The sequence below is a fragment of the Myotis myotis genome, unplaced genomic scaffold, assembly GCF_014108235.1.
Source record: "Myotis myotis isolate mMyoMyo1 unplaced genomic scaffold, mMyoMyo1.p scaffold_m19_p_13, whole genome shotgun sequence".
NCBI lineage: Eukaryota > Metazoa > Chordata > Mammalia > Chiroptera > Vespertilionidae > Myotis > Myotis myotis.
Genome location: NW_023416317.1, coordinates 17,970,435 through 17,994,504, shown reverse-complemented (window position 1 = coordinate 17,994,504; position 24,070 = coordinate 17,970,435). Strand labels below are relative to the sequence as shown.

At 42.3% G+C, this 24,070-nt stretch overlaps 1 protein-coding gene across 10 annotated transcripts in view; it reads right to left on the bottom strand.

The window, feature by feature from the left end:
* SFMBT1 (Scm like with four mbt domains 1) overlaps positions 1–24,070 on the bottom strand; it is a 105,060-nt gene that overhangs the window by 37,342 nt on the left and 43,648 nt on the right. For 5 of the 10 annotated variants that reach the window (XM_036331925.1, XM_036331923.1, XM_036331924.1 and 2 more), the window contains 3 exons: positions 16,908–17,074; positions 10,375–10,469; positions 4,554–4,794 (listed from right to left, as the gene is read on the bottom strand). In XM_036331925.1, the coding sequence (XP_036187818.1) occupies positions 4,554–4,794; positions 10,375–10,469; positions 16,908–16,947 (376 nt within the window). In that variant the 5' untranslated portion in view covers positions 16,948–17,074. Of the gene's footprint in view, positions 1–4,553; positions 4,795–10,374; positions 10,470–10,570; positions 11,615–13,201; positions 13,249–16,907; positions 17,075–24,070 lie in introns of those variants that run through there. The other 5 variants (XM_036331928.1, XM_036331929.1, XM_036331931.1 and 2 more) reach the window with 4 other exon arrangements.

The following is a 24,070-nucleotide window of genomic DNA, read 5'->3' as shown; positions in this document are numbered from 1 at the left end:
TTATTTTTTATTATGGGAATTTTCAAATATATATAAAAGTAGAGAAAATAGTATAATGAATCATCTTGTATCCTAGGTTCAACAACTGTAACTTCATGGTTAATCTTTTCATCTAGATCTGGAGAAGTTAGCAAACTACAACATGTGGGCTGAATTCAGCTTGCTGAAATAAAGTTTTATTGAAACACAGCTATGCTTGTTTGTTTACATACTGTCTGTGGCTGCTTTCACACTGCAAAGGTAGAGGTGGGCAACTGTTACAGAAACCGCATGGCTTGTAAAACCTAAAACTTTTACTATCTGAACCTTTACAAATACTTTGCCAACCCCTGATCTATACCTTTACACACTCCACCCCCACCCAACCAATTCCTGATATTATATAATTTCATCCAATATAATCTCAGTATATATTTACAAAAGAAAAGAACTTTTTACATAACCACCCCTTAAACAATTAGCAATAATTCCTTAACATCAAATATATATAGCCCATGTTCAAATTTTCTGAAATGTCTCAAAAATGATTTTTTCAATTTGCTCAGTCAAATCAGGATCCAAATAAGATCTATATTACAAATGGTTGATGTATCACCTGAATCTCTTTTAATCTGTATGTTCCTTCTCCTCCCCTGCAACCCCCGGTCTCTCTGTTTATCTTGCCACATATTTCTTGACTCAGCCTTTTATACTATACAGTTTTTCTGAATCTGCTTTTCCTGGTTGCCTCCTTGTGGTAACCAGTTGTTGTTCTACTGACCTCTATCCTATCTAATAAAAGAGAAACATGGTAATTAGCCATACGTCCGCTACCCTTCCCATTGGCTAATCAGCGAGATATGCAAATTAACTGCCAGCCAAGATGGCGGCCGGCAGCCAGGCAGCTTGAAGTTAACATGAGGCTTGCTTGCTTCAGTGACGGAGGAAACCAATGTTCCCCGCCTGCCTTGCCAGCCTCTGAGCTTGCAGTTTGAAACACTGTTACAAATATAGAAGCTAAACAAAACCCCAGAAACCTGCTTTCAGCCAGCTGGGATCTCAGAGCTGGAGTTGATACAGTGTTTCGATTATAGAACCCAAACAAACCAGATACCTGCTTTCAGCAGCAGAGGCCTAAGAGCTGGAGCCAGAGCTAAAGCTGGCCCAGAATAAAAAAAAAAAAGAAAGAAAGAAAGGAGCGGTTGGGAGCTTCAGTCACCCGCCAGCCTGAAAACAGCCCTCAGCCCCTCACCCAGACTGGCCAGGCACCCCAGTGGGGACCCCCACCCTGAAGGGTGTGTGACCAGCTGCAAACAGCCATCATCCCCTCACCCAGGCTGGCCAGGCACCCCAGTGGGGACCCCCACCCTGATCCAGGACACCCTTCAGGGCAAACCAGCCGGCCCCCACCCATGCACCAGGCCTCTATTCTATATAGTAAAAGGATAATATGCCTCCCAGCACCAGGATCAGCGGAGCTGCAAGGCCTCCCGGCACTGGGATCAGCGTGACAGGGGGCAGCGCCCAAACCCCCTGATCACCCTGTGGCTCTGTGTGTGACAGGGGGCGGGGCCACAACCTCCCTATCCGCCCTGCTCTGCTCATGACAGGGGAGACGCCCCAACCCCCTGATCGGCCCTGCTCTGTGCCTGATAGGGGGAGCTCCCCAACCCCCTGATCACCCTGCGGCTCTGTGTGTGACAGGGTGTGGCGCCTCAACCCCCCCCACCCCCACGGGCCCTGCTCTGTGTGTGACGGGGTAGAGCCAAAACCTCCCCATTGGCCCTGCCCTAAGTGTGACAGTGGTGGCGCCCCAACCCCCTGATCGGCCCTGCTCTGTGGGTGATAAGAGGGCGGCGCCCCAACCCACTGATCCAACCTGCTCTGTGTGTGACAGGGGGCGGAGCCCCAACTCCCCTATTGGCCCTACTCTGTGAGTGACAGGGGGGAGCTCCTCAACCCCCTGATTGGCCCTGCTCTGTGTGTGACAGGGTACGGAGCCCCAACCTGCCTGATGGGCCCTGCTCTGTGCGTGACAGGGGGCAGCGCCCCAACCCCCTGATTGGCGCTGCTCTGTGCATGACAGGGGGTGGCGCCGCAACCTCCCCATCGACCCTGCCTTGAGTGTGACAGGGGGCGGCGTCCCAACTCCCCAATCAGCCCTGCTCTGAGCCCGACCAGGGGCTGCACCTAGGGATTGGGCCTGCCCTCTGCCACCCGGGAGCAGGCCTAAGCCAGCAGGTCGTTATCTCCCGAGAGGTCCCAGACTGTGAGAGGGCACAGGCCGGGCTGAGGGACCCCCTCCACCCCCCCAAGTGCACAAATTTTTGTGCACCGGGCCTCTAGTATTTTCTATAAAATTGGTAGGCTTGATCAAATTTAGATTTGACTCTTGGAGGAAAGGGAGCAAGAATCTATATATATAAAAAGACAGCAACCGGAACACCATAACAACCAGAACAACCAGTCACTATGACGTTCACTGCGGCCAGTGAACAGAACACCCATGGCCCCTCCCCCAGGCCACTGGCCCCCAATCGGCCCACTGCTCACAGCCCCTCCCCACATCTGGCCCCACCCCCAATCGGCCCCACCCCACCCCAATTGGGGACGGGGCCCGCCGGCCAATTGCCCTTGGCCCCTCCCCGCAGCCAGCCCAGTCCTGATTGGAGCAGGCCAGCTAGCTAACCCCCCACCGTCTCCTCCCCCCCCCCCCAGGCCCAGCCCAGATCCACCCCGATTGGGCCCAGGCTGGGTGGACCCCACCCGTGCACGAATCGTGCACTAGGCCTCTAGTATTTCATAAGTGGAGTTACATCCTTCCAGCAAGAGGCATATTCAGTCTGTTTGTCTCTCCTTTTGTGATGTCAGTGGTTTTTAATAGTCACTACACAGATACATTCATTCATTGGGGGCTACAAACGGTAATTTTCTATCACCCCTCCTTCGTTTACTATGTAATATGCTACTTCTATGAACAAAAAATTCTCCCCGTCAACTGTGTGATTATCAGAAGGTAACTTTTTCATCTCATGGCACACATAAACTAATTATTAAAATTCTGTGGCATAGAATTCTGTATTTTTTGCTGACCTGACAAAAATAGGTATCATTTTTATTCACACCAGATGGCTACTGTTATATTGGCAGTTATTTTTAAATTTGGCAATCTAAGGGACAAGAGGTCAGTGTCCCTGACTAAATAGTCAGGTGTTGCATGTTTTAACAATTCTTGTGGAACACTGGTTGAAAATCGCTGCCCTAAGGTATTAAAGTTCACAAAAAGAAGGCAGGATATGTGCTTAATTGTCTTTATACTTCCCCTGTATTTACCAGCCTTCAAAGTTATCAGCATATTTCCATCATCCAAAAGTGATCAATGAGAATTTTGTTTAAAAGTTCCATTATAAAATTATAGACTAAGTCACATATGATATGTTTCAGGCCATTGCAGCTCTTATACCATTGATGCTCAACTGTCTTCTCTTTACCCAGAGGGAATCTCTTCAGGTTGGCAAATTGTCCCCTCTGGGAATTCGACCGGGGACCAGGAGTTCGACCGCTCGCTATGATGTGCACTGACCACCAGGGGGTGGCACGGAACATGGCGGGCAGCAGTGGAGGCGAGAGTGGGACCGTGGTGGGATGGTGGAGCAGGTGAGGGGGCGGCGCCAGGCCATGGTGGGGTGCCAGGTGAGGCTGCAGGGCTGTGAGCCTGGGGGCACGAGCTGGGGCCCGATCCCCGCAGACCACCCCAAGGGACCCCGCCCATGCATGTATTCGTGCATCAGGCCTCTAGTATCAGCATAAGAGGTTGAAAGAAAAACATATTACGGTCTGGTATTTTCATAAATCTGCAGTCTCTCCTCCCTTTCTCCACTTTTATATGACTCCTCTCTCTTTTGTCCTTCTGTCTTTGTCTTACTGAATTTGGATTCTACTCCCAGTAGGCTTTTATCTGGAAGAAAGCCTCAGTTAGTTCATAGGTCTCAGATCACTTGTGGGTGAGAGGAGAGAGGACAATCAAGTCAAAAAAGAGAATCAATCTGGCCCAATGCACCTAAAGACATCCTCAAACTCAAGAGAGCCTCACAGTCTTACAGAACGATAAGTGATGCTCCCTATGAGTATCACAAAAACATGAGGCTTTATGAAGCACAGAAAATAATTTTAAAAGATAAGAGAATGTGCATCATTCTTTATAAATATTTTCCTTCAAAATGCTAAACCAAAAGAAGTTAGAAAAACCTATGTGTATGGGAGAGTGAAAGCCTCAAGGTTACGGACAAGATGCTCGGCCAGCGTGACTCGGTGGTTGAGCGTTGACCTATGAACTAGAAGCTCATGGTTCAATTCCTGGTAGGGGCAAGTGCCCAGGTTGTGGGTTCAATCCCCAGTGTGGGGCATGCAAAAGGCAGCTGATCAATGATTCTCTGTCATCACTGATGTTTCTGTCTCTCTCTCCCTCTCCCTTCCTCTCTGAAATCAATAAAATACATATTTTTAAAAAAGATTATGGACGAGATTTCCTACAGCAATATCCTATTATGTCACGATAGGAAGTATTTTATTACCTTCCGGGGCTTCGAGGGTCTTCTTATTCTGCTCACACCACCCAATGGGGTAAAGGTCAGCCTTCCTGATGTCACACCAGAAGTCCGCTCTCCGGTCCTCTCCATAGCCATCGTAGCGGAGGAGGAGCAGCTGCTCACAGGTGGTAATGATGGTGGCAACCCAGTAGATTTCAGGATCTTTTTTCACAATCACCTCCAGTTTCATCCCAGGAGCAAATCCATTTTGCAAACGTGTGTCCACCTGAACAGGGAAATGTTATTAACTACCAGGCAAGTATCTCAAATGAGTATTTCTTTGGCTGACATTCTTTTTTTCTTTTTTTTTTTTTTTTTTGGCTGACATTCTTTTTAAGACTTAGAATTCTGAAGTACTAAATGCAATCAAATCCTCTCAAGGGAAACCCGAGAAATTCCCATTCTAACTCATAGGAATGACCCAAACAAAGCAGGGAACAGCAATGCTGTCCTGTTCCATCTCAGTGGAACTCAGTATTTTCACCACCATCAGTCTATTATGATCACAGAAATGTTTTCTAGTAAATAAATACATCACTAAAGGTTCACCATTTTAACAGCTTAATATTTGACATGTTAAGCTGTCAGGAGTGATTTCTAGATCATTCTAGAGAAAATTTATGACTCTAGAAAAGAGATGGGATAAAAATAAACTATAATAATAAAAAATTAGTATGTCATGTACCATATGTAGGGAGCTATACCTCCCAGTTAACCTGGGAAACACTCTACGTTCACACTGGTTGTCCTTGAATAATAATTAAAAATGCCCCTTTCTCTCTCAAAAGTGTCCTAATTTAGATGAAAAATTATATGGTCACAAAGTATGGGTTAGCAATTTTAGGACTACTGCATGTGTATACTAAGATTAAAGAAATCAATATATTGTAGATGATGAGAGACAGGTTCCTGATGTGGGAGAAAGAAGTGAAAATAAGGAAAGGGGAAGAAGAGAATGAATCTTGTGGTGCTGAATTGGAATCAAGGTATCAGAATGAGGTCATGATTATAGACATACAGAAAGACAAACAGAAAGAAATGCAGAAAAAAGTATAGATGTCTATTTATGTATGTGTTAACATAGATATATCTCCTAGCTCTGTGAACTGACAGACAATAGAAGTAATGATACTCAGTAGCAACAGCAAACTTAGTTTTTAAAATATTGATTTCTAAATAGTATCCTCCAATAAAAAAGAACAAAGGCTCCAAGGAGAAATAATTGATCCAAATTCCGGGGTAAGGAAAACACAGTAGGAGCCTGGAATATCTTGTGATGCCAAAAAGTATGGACATGCTCCAAAAATGATGGGGGCACTTGGAAAGAACATGAGAGCCAATTAAAAGTCTCTTCCAATGGACACATGTGGGACAATTTGAGCAATAAAATAAGTGAGGTTAGTAGATTATAACCCATCGATTTACATGGATATCCATGAGCTCACACTGTTAAAAATAATTAACAGAGAAGAGGGGACAGAAATTCCTTAGAGTAGACCAATTAATAAAAATAGGGGGAAATGATGGAAATAGAAAATCAACTTTAGACAAACACCACAGAAGTAAACACTGCAGGCAGGAATCATGAGTCAGTGCTAATATTACTATGATGACTATGATATTTACATAATCTCAAAGGTTCTTCCTGCAAGATTCTTATTAACTACAAAGGGGAAAACAGTAACATTGCAATGAAGAAATCTGGCAAAAACTACCCTAACTAAGTGATCAAAGTTAACATAACCAGTCTGAAAACATCAATATCACACACCCTTGATATCATAAAACAAAAAGCACAAAATCATTTTTATGACATTTTTGCCAAATCTGCATAAACTCGAACTAAGCATGAGAAAAACAAAACCTAAATTGTGGAATCTATACAAATAAAAGGGTAATATGCTAATTAGACAGGAGACCTTCCGGGAGACCTTCCGGACATCCTTCCAGACAAAGCCATGGTGGCAGGGCTGAGGCAGAGGTGGTTAGGGGCTATCAGGCCAGGAGGGGAGGGCAGTTGGGGGTGATCAGGCTGGCAGTGGGGGACAGTTGGGGGCAATCAGGCTGGCAGGGGAGGCAGTTGGGGGTGAGCAGGCCGGCATTGGGGGCAGAAGGGGGTGAGCAGGCCAGCGGGGGGAGGAAGCAGTTGCGGGCGAGCAGGCCAGCAGTGGGGGCCAATTGGGGGCGAGCAGGCAGGCAGAGGGGGGAAGTTGGGGGTGAGCAGGCCAGCGGGAGGGGGGGGGGTAGTTGGGGGTGAGCAGACCAGCAGGCAGAGTGGTTAGGGGCGATCAGGCAGGCAGGCAGGTGAGCAGTTAGAAGCCAGCGGTCCTGGATTGTGAGAGGGATGTCCGACTGCCCCACCGAGATCGGGCCTAAACCGGCAGTCGGACATCCCCCGAGGGGTCCCAGATTGGAGAGGGTGCAGGCTGGGCTGAGGGACATCCCCCCGCCATGCACAAATTTTGTGCACTGGGCCACTAGTATTCTATAAAATAACTGATAAGTAATTTGCTCTTCAAAAGCCATGAAAGACAAAGTGTACTGAAGGAGACTATGGAGCTCTGACCACTACTAGTAAATGCAACACGGTAATAACAAACTCTGGAAAGGAGAGAGCCAGAGATGGAAAGTCCCACATTCTGTGTAAAAATCCTCCCCTAACCCCACTGGACTCTTGAAAGGTAATCACTATCCTGAATTATAACACTACTAGAGGTCCAGTGCACGGATTCGTGCACCAGTGGGGTCCCATGGCCTAGACTGGCCTGCAGGACCAGGCTGAAACCAGTTTTCCAACATCCGCTAAGGGGTCCAAGATTGCAAGAGGGTGCATACCAGGCTGAGGGACCCCATCGGTGCACAATCAGGGCTGGGGAGGGATGCAGGAGGTTGGCCAGCCAGGGAGGGACCACCGCAGGGTTCCAGGGCATATCCAGCCCGTCTTGCTCAGACCCGATGGGCCGGACCCCAGAAGCAAGCTCACCTACTGGTCGGAGTGTATTCCCCCTGGTGGTCAGAGCACGTCATAGCGAGCGGTTGAGCGGCCTTAGCATGTCATTAGCATATTACGCTTTGATTGGTTGAACAGTCGACTGGTCACCAGACGACCGGACACTTAGCATATTAGGCTTTTATTATATAGGACTAGAGGCTCGGTGTACGGAATTCATGCACTGGGGGGGGGGGGGGTGTCCCCTCAGCCCAGCCTGCACCCTCTCCAATCTGGGACATCCCTCTCACAATCCAGGACTGCTGGCTCCCAACTGCTCGCGTGCCTGCTTGCCTGACTGCCCCTAAACACTTCTGCCTGCCAACCTGATCACCCCCCTAACCACTCCCCTGCCAGCCCGATCACCCCCAACTACCCTCCCCTGCAGGCCTTGTTGCCCCCAACTGCCCTCCCCTGCAGGCCTGGTCACCCCCAACTGCCCTCCACTGCAGGCCCGGTCACCCCTAAATGCCCTCCCCTGCAGGCCCGGTCACTCCCAACTGCCCTCCCCTGCCAGCCCAGTCACCCCTAACTGCCCTCCCCTGCAGGCCTGGTCCCCCCAACTGCCCTCCCCTGCAGGCCTGGTCACCCCCAACTGCCCTCCCCTGCAGGCCTAGTGGCCCCTAACTGCCCTCCCCTGCAGACCCGGTCGCCCCCAACTGCCCTCCCCTGCAGACTCGGTCACCCCCAACTGCCCTCCCCTGCAGGCCTGGTCCCCCCCAACTGCCCTCCCCTGCAGGCCTGGTCCCCCCCAACTGCCCTCCCCTGCAGGCCTGGTCACCCCTAACTGCCCTCCTCTGCAGGCCATCTTGTGGTGGCCACCTTTGGCCACTTGGGGGCGGCCATCTTTGTGTGTTGGAGTGATAGTCAATTTGCATACTGATCGTGACTAATTAGCATATCCGGTCGTGACTGTTAGGGTGTCATGACCAATTTGCATTTTACCCTTTTATTAGTATAGATGATTTGAAGTTTCTTTGCAAATTTTTGTTACATTTAACTACTAGCCATTTAACTTTTTTAAAAATGTTCTTGTAAATAACATCTTTCATTTTTGTTTGTTGCTGGTATATAGGAATATAATAGATTTTTTTATGCTATCCTGTATTAAATAATCTGCTGAAATTACTCATTAATTATTATGTCTTAAAATTATTTTATTTATCTGCAAAAATAACATTTTTTCCCTTCCTTCCTAATCCTTATACATTTTACTGTGTTTTTTTAACCTAACTGTATTGGCTAGAACCTCTATAACAGTATCAAACAAAAGTCATGCTAATCAGTATCTTTGTCTTGCTCCATATTAAAAAGAAAGCATGCATTATATTACCATTAATAAAATTTCCTGTAAATTTTTTTGGGGTAGAGATCCTTTATTAAAGTTTAAAAAAATTCCCATCTACAGTTTGCTAAAAATTTATCATAATGGGTATGAAATTTTATTAATAATTTTTCTTTATATAATGACATGATAATGTGATTTTTCTCCTTTATTCTGCTACTATTATTACGCTGGATGATTTTTAAGTGTTAAACTATCTTGCATTCCTGGGAAAATCAACTTGTTATTAATGTATTATTCTTTCTAAATACAGCTACATTCAGTTTGCTATTATTTTGTATGCAAATATTTACGCATCAGTCTTCATGAGTGACACTGCTCTGTAATTTTCCTTTCCTAAAATACTCATGTTAGGTTTGATATCAAGGTTATGCTGATCTCTAAACAAACTGGTACCCTACAATCAATAATGGACGGAACCACCAGACAGAAAGGAAACAGAGGACTTGAACAAGACTATAAACCAATGAGAACTAACAGACATTAACAGAACACCCCACTCAGCAACAGTGAATATACATTCTTCTCATGTTCTCTAGGACAGACCATAATGTTAGGCCACAAAACAAGTCTCAAATTTAAAAAGACTGAAATCATGCAAAGTATCTTTTCTGATCAAAATGGAATAAAACTGAAATGCAGTAACAGAAGGAAAACTAGGAAATTCACAAATATTTGGAGAAAACTCTTAAAACAACTAATATGGGGGCTATCTCCCTTAACCACAAGGGGTGTGTGCCAAGACCCCCAGTGGATGCCTGAGTCCCTGGACAGTACCAAACCCCACAGACCTATCTGTTCTTTCCTATAGATACATATCTATAATAAAGTTCAATTTATAAATGAGGCACAGTAAGAGATTAGCAACAATACTAAAATAGAACAATTACAACAATATACTGTATAAGTCACGTGAATGTAGCACTATTAAGTAAAATAAGGGTTACTTAACACAAGCACTGCGACACCCTGACAGCCAAGTCGGCTACTAAGTGACTACCAGGCAGGTGGCGTTAAATTGGGCTGTTAGGGTATAAAACTATGCGCACAGGCCACCCACGTGACTGACTGGATGTCATTACTACATTTCTGCTCAACATAATAGAAAACAACAGTGTCACTGAAATTACTTTCAATAAGCAAACCAATAGTCATAAAATGTTATAATGTAAAGTGCAAGAAAAAACATTATCTTCAGCTTATAAAAAGATTGTTTGACAAAAATAAAGGAATATTCATGACCAGTCAAAAAAAACAATTCCTGCATTAAGTGGCGGAAAGTACACAAAACCAAAAATAATTTTAAGAGTATATCAAGTTTTCTTAATAAGGGTATCAGGGGGAGAAAACAGGAAAAGGCATTCAAGTTCTTTCAAGCGCCCCAACTTAAAACAACTCCAAACTGTCTAATGATGGCATAGTAAGTCAAGGAAAACAGATGTAAACAGTGAAGCAATGCAGTTGCTGCTCACGTGTTTAAAAGATCCATAGGGAACTGCTGTGGACCCCGTCTCTTCCAGATAATCTTCCCAGCTTAATTCCACTTCTTCCACACCAGACCCAGCATCTGGAATTAAAGACAAAATAAAACAAATAAAAAACAGGTGAACCCCAATTAAAGAAAACTAAAGGTGCAAAAACATAAATTTAGTAATAAACCTAACTTACAATTGACTTCACAAGTTAACTGGCTTTACGGTAGGCTCCCTTGGTGCACTGGCCGTCAATGAACCTCAACAGCACGGAGTGTGACATGCTGTCTCCTGTTGGGACCCATCTGGGCTTCACCCAAATGGATCACATGACGCTGGTGAGAGTGTAACTATTACAACCACTTTGGATTGTACTTAGTACCTAGCACCAAGTATTTGAGATACTTAATAGGTAGGCATTTCCAACTTGAATTTTTAATCTGAATTCTTCCTTAGTACTCTCCAACTAAGTAAAACATACCCTCGTCGATATTTTGGCTCAATCCAAAAAATGTGACATTATCCTTGCTTTCCTCTCTTTCTTTCACATCTAACATCCCACATCCAAACTATCAGAAAATTCTCTAGGTATCACCTTTAAAATATATCCCAAACCTAATCACATCTCACACCATTCCTATTGTTCTCTCTCATCCAAGGCCTAACCTTGACATCACTCACTTTTTAATCACATTGATGAAAATTCTAAAATCTTTGAGAGATTGCAAAGTCGCTGCATGATCTGACCCTCTTACAACCTACCCTGCCTCTTCATTCCCAACCAGCCTCATTTGCTCACTGCACTCAAGTGACACTGAGTTTATTCTTTTTTTAATCTAATCATGTTCTTTCCTCAAAGCCTCTGCATTTGCTATTTCCGCAGTCCCACGACTGATCTCCCAGTGTCATTCACACCTTCACTGCATTCAAGCCTCTACTCAGTTGTCTCCAAAAAGGCCTTCCAAGCAGTGCCCACAGCAGAAAACTCCCAGGCTCTGCTTTCTGATCTTCAAGGCATTCATCCCTGTTGGACAGTACACCATGTCTTTTATCTTCCCCTTTAGAAAACAAGCTCTATGAAGACAGGAACTTTGTATCCCCACTGCCCATAACAATGCCTGGCACTAGTAAGTTTGCAATGAACAGTGCTGCCTTTGGGGATGGAGAGGAGAAAACATGATTAGAAGAGAAGTACTAAAAAGTACTAAAGAGGCATAAACTGGGTTGTGCCTATCTAGTACTTATGTACTTTTAAAAATGAAAACCGCCCTAGCCAATTTGGCTCAGTGGACAGAGCAGTGGCCTGCAGACCAAGAGTCCCAGGTTTGATTCCGGTCAAGGGCATGTATACAGGGTTGCAGGTTCGCGACCTGCTCTGATTCCGGCACATACAAAAGGCAACCAATCAATGTGTCTCTCTCACATCAATCTCTCCCCCCCCCTCCCCATACCCTCCTTTCCACTCTTCTCTCTGAAAAGCAATAGAAAAAATATCCTCAGGTGAGGATTAACAACAAAAAGCAGAAAATACATGTTGGCAAGGAAGTGAGAAATTAGAATCTTGTGCACTGCTGGTGTTGGAATGTAAAATGGTATAGCCACTGTGGAAAACTATATGGTGGTTTCTCAAAAATTAAAAATACAATTACCACAGGATCCACCAACTCTACTTCTGGGTATATATCCAAAAGGAGTGAAAGCAGAATCAAACAGACATCTGTACACAAATGTTCATAGCAGCAATATTCACAATACCCAAGTATCCATCGACAGAAGAAGAAATTAAAATGTGATACATCCATCCAGTGGAGTATTATTCAGTCTTTTTAAAAAAGAAGGAATTCTGACCATAATACAACAAGGATGAACCTAGAGGACATTATGCTAAGTGAAACAAGCCACCTGCGAAAGGATAAATACTGTATGGTTCCACTTACACGAGGTAGCCAGAATAGTCAAATTCACAGAGGCAGAAAGGAAAACGGTAGTTTCCAAAACTGTGGGGCAACGAGAATGGGGAGTTTGTGTTTAACGAGTATAGAGCTTCAGTTTGAGAAAATGAAAAATGTTCTAGGGATAGACTGTGGTAATGAGTGCACAACAATATGAATGTACTTAATGCCACTGAACAGTACACTCTTTTAAAAATGGTTAAAATTGTAAACTGTGTACAATGGATATTTTACCACAATAAAACAATGGAAACAAATGTAAGACAGTGTTAACATTCATTAATTCTTCAGGGTAAGCTATGTGAGTGTTCTTATATTGTTTCCCATTCATTTTTATGTATTTGCAATTTTTCACTAGAAATATAACAAGCCAACAAAGACCACATTGGAAATCTCCTAGAAGTATGGGCCAGTAGAAAGTCAATTTCCATTACTAAAACATAGCATGGCTGAACACTCATGGTGCTTAACAAGGATCCTAGGCCCTGAAACAGCATGCTACCTTAAAAATAAAAATAAACAACAACAATAAAAATAATGAGCTAAGGAACTAAAGTTTCTCATACATTAAAAACTATTAAAAAAACAGAGAAGAAACAGGTTAATGACTAGATAGAAAAATGAGCAAAATACAGGAAAAGAAAATTTATAAAAAAGAAATTCAAAGGTCCTGAAACATATGGAAAGATATGCAAATCGACTCATTTTTAAGAGAAATGCAAATTAAAACTGCACTGAAATATCACATTGGGAAAAATTCCAAAGTTTGACAACATACTCTATGGTGAGGCTATAGTTAAGCAGGTAAAGCATAATGACACAGCCCTCGTGAAAGAAAACTTGGCAATATCTAGCAAAATGATATATGTATTTACCTTTTGATCCAGCAATCCCACTTCTAGGAATCTATTCCAAAGATATGCTGGCAAAATACAAAAAGACATATGTACAAAGCTATTCACTACAGCACTACTTATGAATCAAGACTGCAAAGACCTAATGTCCATCAATAAGGAACTGGCTGAACGATCTATGGTTTATACATCCAGCACTATACAACTGTAAAAAGGAATGAGAACAATTTCTACGTACTGATGTGGGATGCTTTCCAGTATATATTCAGTGAAACTGGAAACTACAAATCAGTTTTTATTGTATCTCTACTTTTGTGTATGGTGAGAGAGGTATAGAAATAAACATATCTGTATGTACACCTATTTGTTTATTTATTTTTAATTTTCTTGTGAATCCACACTGGAGGACATTTTCCCACTAATTTTCAGAGAGAATGGAAGGGAGGGGGAGAGACAGAGAGAGAAACATCAGATATGAGAGAGACACATAGACTGTTTGCCTCCAGCATGCACCCCAACCAGACCAAGGCCGGGGACTGAGCCTGCAGCTGAGGTACATGCCCTTGACCGGGATAGAACCCGGGACCCTTCAGTCCGTGTGCTGATGCTCTATCCACTGAGCCAAACCAGCTATGGCTGTTTATATTTTTAATGAACAGTAGAAATAAATAATAAAATAGTTAGTATCAGAAGAACAATGGAAAAACTAAAAGTATTTAAAAATATTTTCCTTCTCCTCGAGTTTTCTAAATTATGTTTGAAAGTTGAAACAAAAATTTTAATATCTGATATGGTTCTCAAAATATGAAGAGGAAATATTTATGATAATTATATTACAAGGTAAAGACATAAAATAGGTAAAGTTTCTACATGTGACTCAAACCAATAAAATGATGATACCAACAGACTGATAAGTTATGTACATAAAATGTAATACCTAGAGCAACTTCTAAAAAGCTATACAAAAAGATACACTAAAAAACACTATAGACAAATCTAAATGGAATTCTAAAAAAAAATATTCAAGTAACCCACAGGAAGGCAGGGGGTAGAAGACAAAAATAATCCCAGAAAACAGATGAACAAAAATAGCACACTTGAGCCCTAACTTACCAATAATTACATTAAATGTATAAGGTCTAAACACATAATAATTATAAGACTGAAATTTAAAAAGATTATGTGCTGTTATAAAAAACTTCAAATATAATGATATATAGGCAGACTGAAGGTATAAGAATGAAAAAGATATACCATGTAAATAAACATTAATCAAAAGGAAGCAGAAATAAGTAAATCCATACAGACAGAAAGGAGACTAATAGTGGTTTGCCAGAGGCTGAGTGGGGCAAGAAACAATTGCTAACTGTTTCTTTTAGGGGGTGATGAAAATGTTTTAGAAATACTAGTGATGGTCACAAAACTTTGTGAATATGCTGAAAGCCACTTAACTGTACACTCTATAAGGGCATAATTATACCTCTAAAAAAGAAAAATATCTCAATAAAGTTGTTTTTTTTAAAGCTCAATGTTTAAAGAAATAATTATTAATTAAAAAGCAGACATATAGCCCTGGCTGGTGAGAACATCATCCCGCACATCAAAGGGTCTCAGGTTCAATTCCTGGTCAAGGGCACGTACTTGGGTTGTGGGTTTGATCCCCGGCCCTTGTCGGTAGGGGCTTGTGTGGGAGGCAACCAATTAATGTATCTCTCTCTCTTTTCCTCCCTCCCCTCTACTCTTTCTTTCTAAAGAGCAATGGAAAAATATCCTCAGGTGAGGATAGAAAAAAACAACAAAAGGCCCTAGCTGGTTTGGCTCAATGGGTAGAGCATCCTCCTGCAGACTGAAGGGTCCCAGGTTCGATTCCAGCCAAGGGCACATGCCCGGGTTGCAGGCTCAATCCCCAGTAGGGGGCGTGCTGGAGGCAGCCAGTCAATGATTCTGTCTCATCATTGATGTTTCTATCTCCCTCTCCTTCTCCCTTCCTCTCTGAAATCAATAAAAATATATATTTAAAAAAACAAAAGGCAGATAAACCATAAACGAACCAAATAAATGGAGACACTGTGCTGAAGAGGATACAGCACATGTTCAACATCACTAGCCACTAGGAAAATGCAAATTAAGATCAGGATAAGCTGTCACTATTAGATGCCCATCAGAGTTAAATAAAAAATAGTGACAATAACAAATGATAGTGAGAATGAGAAGAAACTAAATCTCTCATACATGGATGGTGAGAATGTAAAATAGTACAGTCATCCTGGAAAATAGTTTGGCAGTTTCTTTATTAAACCTATGATCCAGCAATTGTGTTCCTAGACATGTACCCCAGAAAAATGAAATCTGATGTATACTATTGCACAAGCAGCTTTATTTTTATTTTTTTTAAATATATTTTATTGATTTTTTACAGAGAGGAAGGGAGAGGGATAGAGAGTTAGAAACATCGATGAGAGAGAGACATCGATCAGCTGCTTCCTGCACACCTCCTTCTGGGGATGTGATCACAACCCAGGTACATGCCCTTGACAGGAGTCGAACCCGGGACCCTTCAGTCCACAGGCCAACGTTCTATCCACTAAGCCAAACCAGTTAGGGCGCAGCTTTATTTTTAGTAGCCCAAAACTGGAAGCAACCAAAACGTACAACAGTAGGTGAATAGTTAACCAAACTGTAGTATATCCATGGAACACTGCTCAGCAATAAAAGGAAACAAACTATTGATCCGTGCAAAAATTTGGATGGATCTCAAGGGCATTATTTGAGTGACGAAAGCAACCTCAAAAAATCACATACTATGTGGTTCTATATGTGTAACATTCCTGAAATGACAAAATTATAGAGATAGAGAACAGACTAATGGTTGCCTGACTTAGGGAAGGCTGGGGGAAGGAAAGTAGGTGTAAGTATGAAGGGGCAGAATAGGGAGCTCTTTGTGGTGATGGAGTAGTTCTGTATTTTGACTGAGGTGGTGGTTACAGGAATCTATCCTATATAATAAAAGGCTAATATGCAAATCAACTGAACGGCGGAATGATCAGTCGTTATGATGCGCACTGACCACCAGGGGACAGACACTCAACTCAGAAGCTGCCCCCTGGTGGTCAGTGCACTCCTACAGGGGGAGCACTGCTCAGCCAGAAGCTGGGCTCATGGCTGGCCGAGGGCAGCAGCGGTGGCGGGAGCCTCTCTTGCCTCCGTGGCAGCGCTCAGGATGTCCGTCAGTTGGACATCTCCCGAGGGCCCTGGACTGCGACAGGGCACAGGATGAGCTGAGGGACCCCCCCCCCACACACCAAGTGCACGAATTTCATGCACCAGGCTTCTAGTATGTGATAAAATGACAGAAAACTACATACACTTTTTAAATATGTCAATCCTATACTTATAAGCGATTTAACTAATGGTAGAAACTGGTGATGGATACTGGGGACCTGTCAGTATTATCTTTGCAACTTCTTATGAATATATAATTATTTCAAAATAATTCAAAAGTAACTATCAAAATTAAAATGTTGTTTTTTCAAAACAGAAGTCTATTCATAAAATTTAGTTTTTCAGGAAACACTGTGAGTATCCCCTAGTGCCAGGCTCTTCCAGGTACAGAGAAAGACAACTCATATCCTCAACCAGCTCTCTCTTTAGTGTCAGAAGGTAAGTCAGACCATGTCACCCAGGAAGGTAATATGATTCTGGACTCTGAGGAATGAATTCTGCTCACCAAAACCAATACCTGCATCAAGCTGCTGTTCTCCGTTCATGTCCACAGCACACGGACTATCTCCTTCCCATACAGAGGGCCTTACAGTTCTGCTATGATCTGAAGATTACTTGAAGGTCTCAAGCATCCGTCAATGGGCATCCAAGGGTCCAAATAAAAGGAAAGTGCTAAAAATAAAAAAAGAACATATAAATAGCCTGAAGCCCAAGTGTGTTTACTCATTCATAAGACATGGCACTCCAGGGACAGAGGGGGAGCAGAACCCGCAAGAAAAAAAAAAAAAGACATGGCACTCCAGTGGGCTGAGAGGGCAGATAAAACAAAAACACACTGGCAGGATAGATGAGATTAGAGAAAATATCAATACCTTTTCTAATTTTGGATACTGTGTGTGTGTGTGTGTGTGTGTGTGTGTGTGTGTGTAGAGAGAGAGAGCATGCTATCAAGATCCTGATATCTAAAAATCACAAAAGATTAACATATATTTGAATCACTACTCTTTAAACTTAGATTATAATACTTAGCTCCATAATTCCTACCCATAAAAACTCTAACTCTTACTGAACTTATGGGGTGGAGGGTTACCTTCCAATGTTCTGTCTTACTGAATGAATGATACTTAAGATACAGTATATTACCTTATTCAGTTTTCCATCCACTTACCTAAAATATTATGCAGAACCAAAAAGTATCAACTATATTAGTTTATAATCATACTTATAAAAGAGAACCCTCCAAAATAAGCTCTGAACCCATTTATTCTTTTTAAAAGTTTTATTGGAATATAATTCACATATAAAACCACTTTAAGTATACAATTCAATCATTTTTAGTAAATTTGCAGTTGTGTAACCATCACTAGAATCCAATGTTAGAACATTTCCATCACTCTGTGTTCATTGTTTACTTGGCTATGTGACTTAACAAGTGACTGGACTTATTTGTGCCAATGGCATCATTTATGAAAGGAAAAAAAACTGTACCTGCTTAACTGGACAGAAGAGCACTTAGCATAGAGCTGGCTACACAGTAAACACCGAGTTAACTATTCAAGTTACACTGGCACTAATTTAGCGCATCATCTCTACAGACAGTATAAAGTCTCAACACTTCATCATGGGTTTGATATAACAAAGCTAGTACTAAGTAAATATCTGTAGGTTCGCTATGCTTTGAAGATGTCATCCACTGCTTATATTCATAAACTCTTAAAATATGCCAGCATATTTTGTACAGAGAACCACACAGTACAAAATAATAACAACAGCAACAACAAATTAAGTTTCAAAGCCAAAAAGATATGAGTTGGGAGAAATGCAGGTCTTATGTAGTTGAAAAGCGAACACTGTGATATTCTTTCTCTCTTTTTTTTAAAGCAGAGAAGAAACTTTATTCTGTTTTTAATTTAATTGTTTTCCATCCTCATTTATCCCCCCCATACCCTCTTCTACCTTCCCCAAACCCCTCTCCCTCCCACAATCACCACCCTGTTGTCCATGTCCATGAGTTCTTTTTTGCTCCATCTGACATTACTTAATTTTAACCAAGGACAATCAATCAGCTCATGGTGTTAATAGGATCATGAGAAATAAACTGATGAAGCATTTTGCTGTGGAACATCTGTTAGATCTCTCTCTTTATTGCTAGTCTGCTATCTTCTTACGTAGTGATGGAAGGAAAAAAGCCATAAAATATGGCTTAGAATATGGACATGTAATTCACCTTTCATTTTTTTCCTTTTATTCCATCTATTTCCAATTCATGTTAAATTGTTTTACGCTCTTGCCCTGGCCGGCTTGGCAGAGTGGATAGAGCGCCGGCCTGCGGACTCAAGCGTCCCAGGTTCGATTCTGGTCAAGGGCATGTACCTGGGTTGCGGGCACATCCCCAGTGGGGAGTGTGCAGGAGGCAGCTGATCGATGTTTCTTTCTCATCGATGTTTCTAACTCTCTATCCCTCTTCCTTCCTCTCTGTAAAAAATCAATAAAATATATTTAAAAAATTGTTTTACGCTCTTTATTTTATTGTTGAGTTTGGTAGTATAATTCCTTTTGTGGTGACCAGAATACATCAAAAGTTATTTATTTAAATAACTTTTCATGAACTAACTGATCTGGACCTTGCTCATCTTATTTAGAATATTTCAGTAAACTGAACAGATGCCTATACATTAAAGGGGATGCTGATAAGACTTGAAGCCAGAATGAGCCATACTAAAATCTGAAACACTTCTAAGAAATATAAATAAAAATGTAAAAGCAAAGTGTACAAAACAAGCTTTGATTTTACACACACACACACACACACACACACACACAAAACCCAGGTAGAATAACATCAAACTGAATTCACTATTTCATTTTTAGTGATACATCAAATAAAACCACCACGGAATAATTAACCTTTTAACAGATTTTTTAAAAGATCTAAAGCCATCTGAACAACATCTAGTCTACACATGCAATCCACACTCTAAGCCTGTACTATCTTTAGTGTTAATGAACTTTGTGTCCAAGGCTAAAATGAAACAGTAGGAACATATGAAAAGTTACAATAATGCCAGAGAGACTTCTGTAGGATGATTCCTGAGCCAAATGATCTGACATGTCCGACAAATAACTTTTAAAGCACTTAGGAAGGACAGGAAGTCAGTGTGGCTCTAAAGACATATGTATCCAGTATGTATGGTGGTTGCAACAAAATACTTTAATTCAATACACATTTACCTGGCATTTAGATAGATAGATAGATAGATAGATAGATAGATAGATAGTAAGTAATGGAAAATTCCCATTGAAATCTTTGAATTTACACTCCTATCCCCCTACTCAACAGATGAAGGTCCAATAATAATTTCAAATACACTCTTACATTTGGTAAGGCCAAACATTCAGCAAATCAGATGCTCTATTTTTGGCAGATCTGCAGTTGACCCTAACCTTGACAGGAAGCTAGTGGTACAGTCACTGCATTTTTTATTTCCCAACAGCTATAGATTTCTGTTGACTTTTCACTCTCTACAAGTCAATCATCACTTCCTGATCTTGTATATGTCCTATTTGACAGATTATCTTAATTAAATGTTGTGCTTCCATCTGTCAAATGCCAAATAACTTACCTATTAGGCGTAGAGATCTATTGCTTCATTAGTTGTTTGTTGCTGTTTTTAATCTACTGCTACATGTCTAACTAGGGAGATAAAAATATAAGTCTGATAGCCCGCCAGTGTAGCTCAGTGGTTAAGCAACAACCTATGAACCAGGAGATCGAGGTTTGATTCCCAGTCGGGGCACATGCTCAGCTCAGGTTGTGGGCTCAATCCCCAGTGGGGAACATGCAGGAGGCAGCCGATCAATGATTCTCTCTCATCATCGATGTTTCTATCTCTCTCCCTCTTCCTTCCACTCTGAAATCAATAAAAATATACTCCCTCTGTCCCATAATAATAGTAGCAAGTGAATATTTAAATGGGAATTATTGGCGAATGCAGCTGTAAGTTATGTTGTAGCGCAAAATTGCGAAGCCTTCAATCAAAAATCAATGTTTCATGACATCTGTCATTTGTTTTGACACATCTTTCAATTTTTAGGTTAATCTAATTATTACGAATTATAACTATTTTTCTAATTTCATCCGATGATCAAAATCAATTGTTTTATTTCAGTTGAATATCAACCCATTGTAAAAGTAAGATGAAAAAAAGAGAGTTTTCAAGCAAAGATCGAGTTGTGATTGTCCAGTTCTTGATGCATCAAAAGAAAAAGGAAAAGTTGCAGAAAGGTACAATTACGTTAGCTGCAAAACAATTTAAGTGCAACAGAATGACCGTATCAAGAATTTGGAAACGTGCTTCCGAAAATAACTGTCAAGGAGAATCTTATGCTAATGTTGATTCTTTGAAAAAACAAAACTGTGGACGTAAATGCAAAGATTATGGAGAAAAACTTGAAAAACTTAGACATATTCCTCTTAGCAAAAGAGGCACCATATTAGCCTTTAATAATTTTTTCCCCGAAATACTGGATAATACGTTTCTGTCACTTCAACAAGTTATGCTGGAAGCAATGAAGAACGACGGCTCCAATAACTTTAAGCTCACGCACACAGGGAAAGCAAAGCTTCGCAGCCAAGGGATCCTACCTACAAGTTTAAAATGCAGTAACAAAATTATTGAAAAATCCAGAAACTATCTAAACACTCAAAATAAAAATTAGGGGTACTATTTTTAATTTATTGTTTAATTTAATCTAGTTTTTTGATAATAAATGTTGCGTTCTATATTTACTTTCTTTTGCTACTATTATTATGGGAAAATTACATTCATCAACTGCTACTATTATTATGGGACAGAAGGAGTATTAAAATATGAACGCAGTGCGGTATTAGTACAAGAAAAGACAAGTACATGGATAACGTAGAATAAGGTTAAGAAGTAGATCCATTTACATGAGAGTATAGTCCAGTGATGGCAAACCTATGACACGCGTGTCAGAGGTGACATGAGAACTCATTTTTTTGGGTGATTTTTCTTTGTTAAATGGCATTTAAATATATAAAATAAATATCAAAAATATAAGTCTTTGTTTTACTACGGTTGCAAATATCAAAAAATTTCTATATGTGACACGGCACCAGAGTTAAGTTAGGGTTTTTCAAAATGCTGACACTCCAAGCTCAAAAGGTTCACCATCACTGGTATAGTCTGTGATAAAATGGAATCGCATATCAATTGTGAAAAGATGAACAAATAGTGTGTAAGAATTGGAAAACCATTCAGAGAGGGGAAAAAATTAGATCCTTACTTCATGCTGTCACATCAAAAAATTCCAGGTGAATTAAAAGAGCAAAACATGAAAAACAGGACTCCAAACAAATTAAAAAGAAAACATGAGAGAATATAGTAGTTATAAGCATAACTTTGGGGTATACTTCTTAAGCAAGGAATCCATAAAATAGATCACATTTGGCCACATAAACATTTAAAACTTCTGATTGGCAAAAACAACGTTAAAAGCCAAAGCCAAGCTACCGACTAGAAGAAAATATTTTCAGCATTTATAATAGACAAAGGATTAATAGCCATAATCACAGCAGAAAGCCCATATAAACCAATAAAGAAAAAACCCCCAAACCTAATAGGGGAAAAAAGTTACGAACAGAAATTTTACAAAAGAAATGCAATTGACCAATAATTACATGATAATACGCTCAACACCAACAGGTACAAGTCATTTTTCAATCAGACTGATTGAAATATTAATAAAGAATTAATAACATCCCATTTGGGAGAAGACATGGAGAAACGGATGCTCCCATTACCAGGTGAAGAGCACAGATGGCTACAACCCTTTCATAGAGACTCAGGAGGAAAGCGCAGAAGCAAAGCCTTCGCACTAGGGAGCAGGACGCTTCTGCCTCACCCCGGGCAGAGAGTAGAGTGATTCATGTGCCCATCCCTCCCTGGAGGCTGCCTCTTGTCCAATCATTCACAACATTTTAACTCCCTCTCTTTCTTCTCAAAGCCTTCAGCAAAGGGGTGAATTTAAGGCCGGGTGCTTTGGGTTTCTGCTGTTTTGTTATGATAAGCACACAGGTATTTTTTAAAAACTTTATGTTAGAGTTTAAAGACTCCTAGACTATAATCACAGGTGCGGTGTAATTTTCACTGGAATTTTATAAAGAATTTAAGTCCCTAAAATAAGCAGATTATCAGTTGTGAATAAATACCAAGGACCTCTGGATAGGTTACTATCCCAAAAAATCACTACATGCACCTACACAGCATCTATATTATCTTATCTGATAAAAGAGAAACACGGTAATTGGCGTACGACCGCTACCCTTCCCATTGGCTAATCAGTGAGATATGCAAATTAACTGCCAGCCAAGATGGCGGCCGGCAGCCAGGCAGCTTAAACTGAACATGAGGCTTGCTTGCTTCAGTGACGGAGGACTGCAACGTTCCCCGCCTGCCTTGCCGGCCTCTGAGCTTGCAGTTTAAGAAACATTGTAACGAATATAGAAGCTAAACAAAACCCCAGAAACCTGCTTTCAGCGAGCCCGGGATCTCAGAGCTGGAGTTGATACAGAGTTTTGATTATAGAACCTAAACAAACCAGATACCTACTTTCAGCAGCTGAGGCCTCAGAGCTGGAGCCAAGCCTCAGAGCTAAAGCTGGCCCAAAATAAAAAAATAAAAAATAAAAAAGGAGCAGTTGGGAGCTTCAGTCCCAGCCTGAAAACAGCCCTCAGCCCCTCACCCAGACTGGCCAGGCACCTCAGTGGGGACCCCCACCCTGAAGGGTGTGTGACCAGCTGCAAACAGCCATCATCCCCTCACCCAGGCTGGCCAGGCACCCCAGTGGGGACCCCCATCATGATCCAGGACACCCTTCAGGGCAAACCAGCCAGCCCCCACCCATGCACCAGGCCTCTATTCTATATAGTAAAAGGGTAATATGCCTCCCAGCACCGGGATCAGCAGAGCCGCGAGGCCTCCCGGCACTGGGATCAGCGTGCAGAGGGCAGCGCCCAAACCCCGATCGCCCTGCGGCTGTGTGTGTGACAGGGGATGGGGCCACAACCTCCCTATCGGCCCTGCTCTGTTCCTGACAGGGGAAAGCGCCCCAACCCCCTGATCGGCCCTGCTCTGTGCCTGATAGGGGGAGCTCCCCAACCCCCTGATCGCCCTGCGGCTCTGTGTGTGACAGGGTGCGGCACCCCAAACCCCCCACCCCATGGGCCCTACTCTGTGTGTGACAGGGTAGAGCCATAACCTCCCTATCGGCCCTGCCCTGAGTGTGAGAGTGGCGGCGCCCCAATCCCATGATCGGTCGGCCCTGCTCTGTGGGTGACAGAGGGCGGCGCCCCAACCCCCACCCCCACCCCACAGGCCCTGCTCTGTGTGTGATGGGGTAGAGCCATAACCTCCCCATCGGCCCTGCCCTGAGTGTGACAGTGGCAGCGCCCCAACCCCCTGATCCGCCCTGCTCTGTGTGTGACGGGGGGGGGGGGGGGGGGGAGCTCGCCAACCCCCTGATGGGTCCTGCTCTGTGCGTGACAGGGGGGAGCTCCCCAACCCCCTGATCAGCCCTGCTCTGTGCATGACAGGGGGGAGCTCCCCAACCCCCTGAGCTGCCCTGCTCTGTGGGTGACAGGGGGGA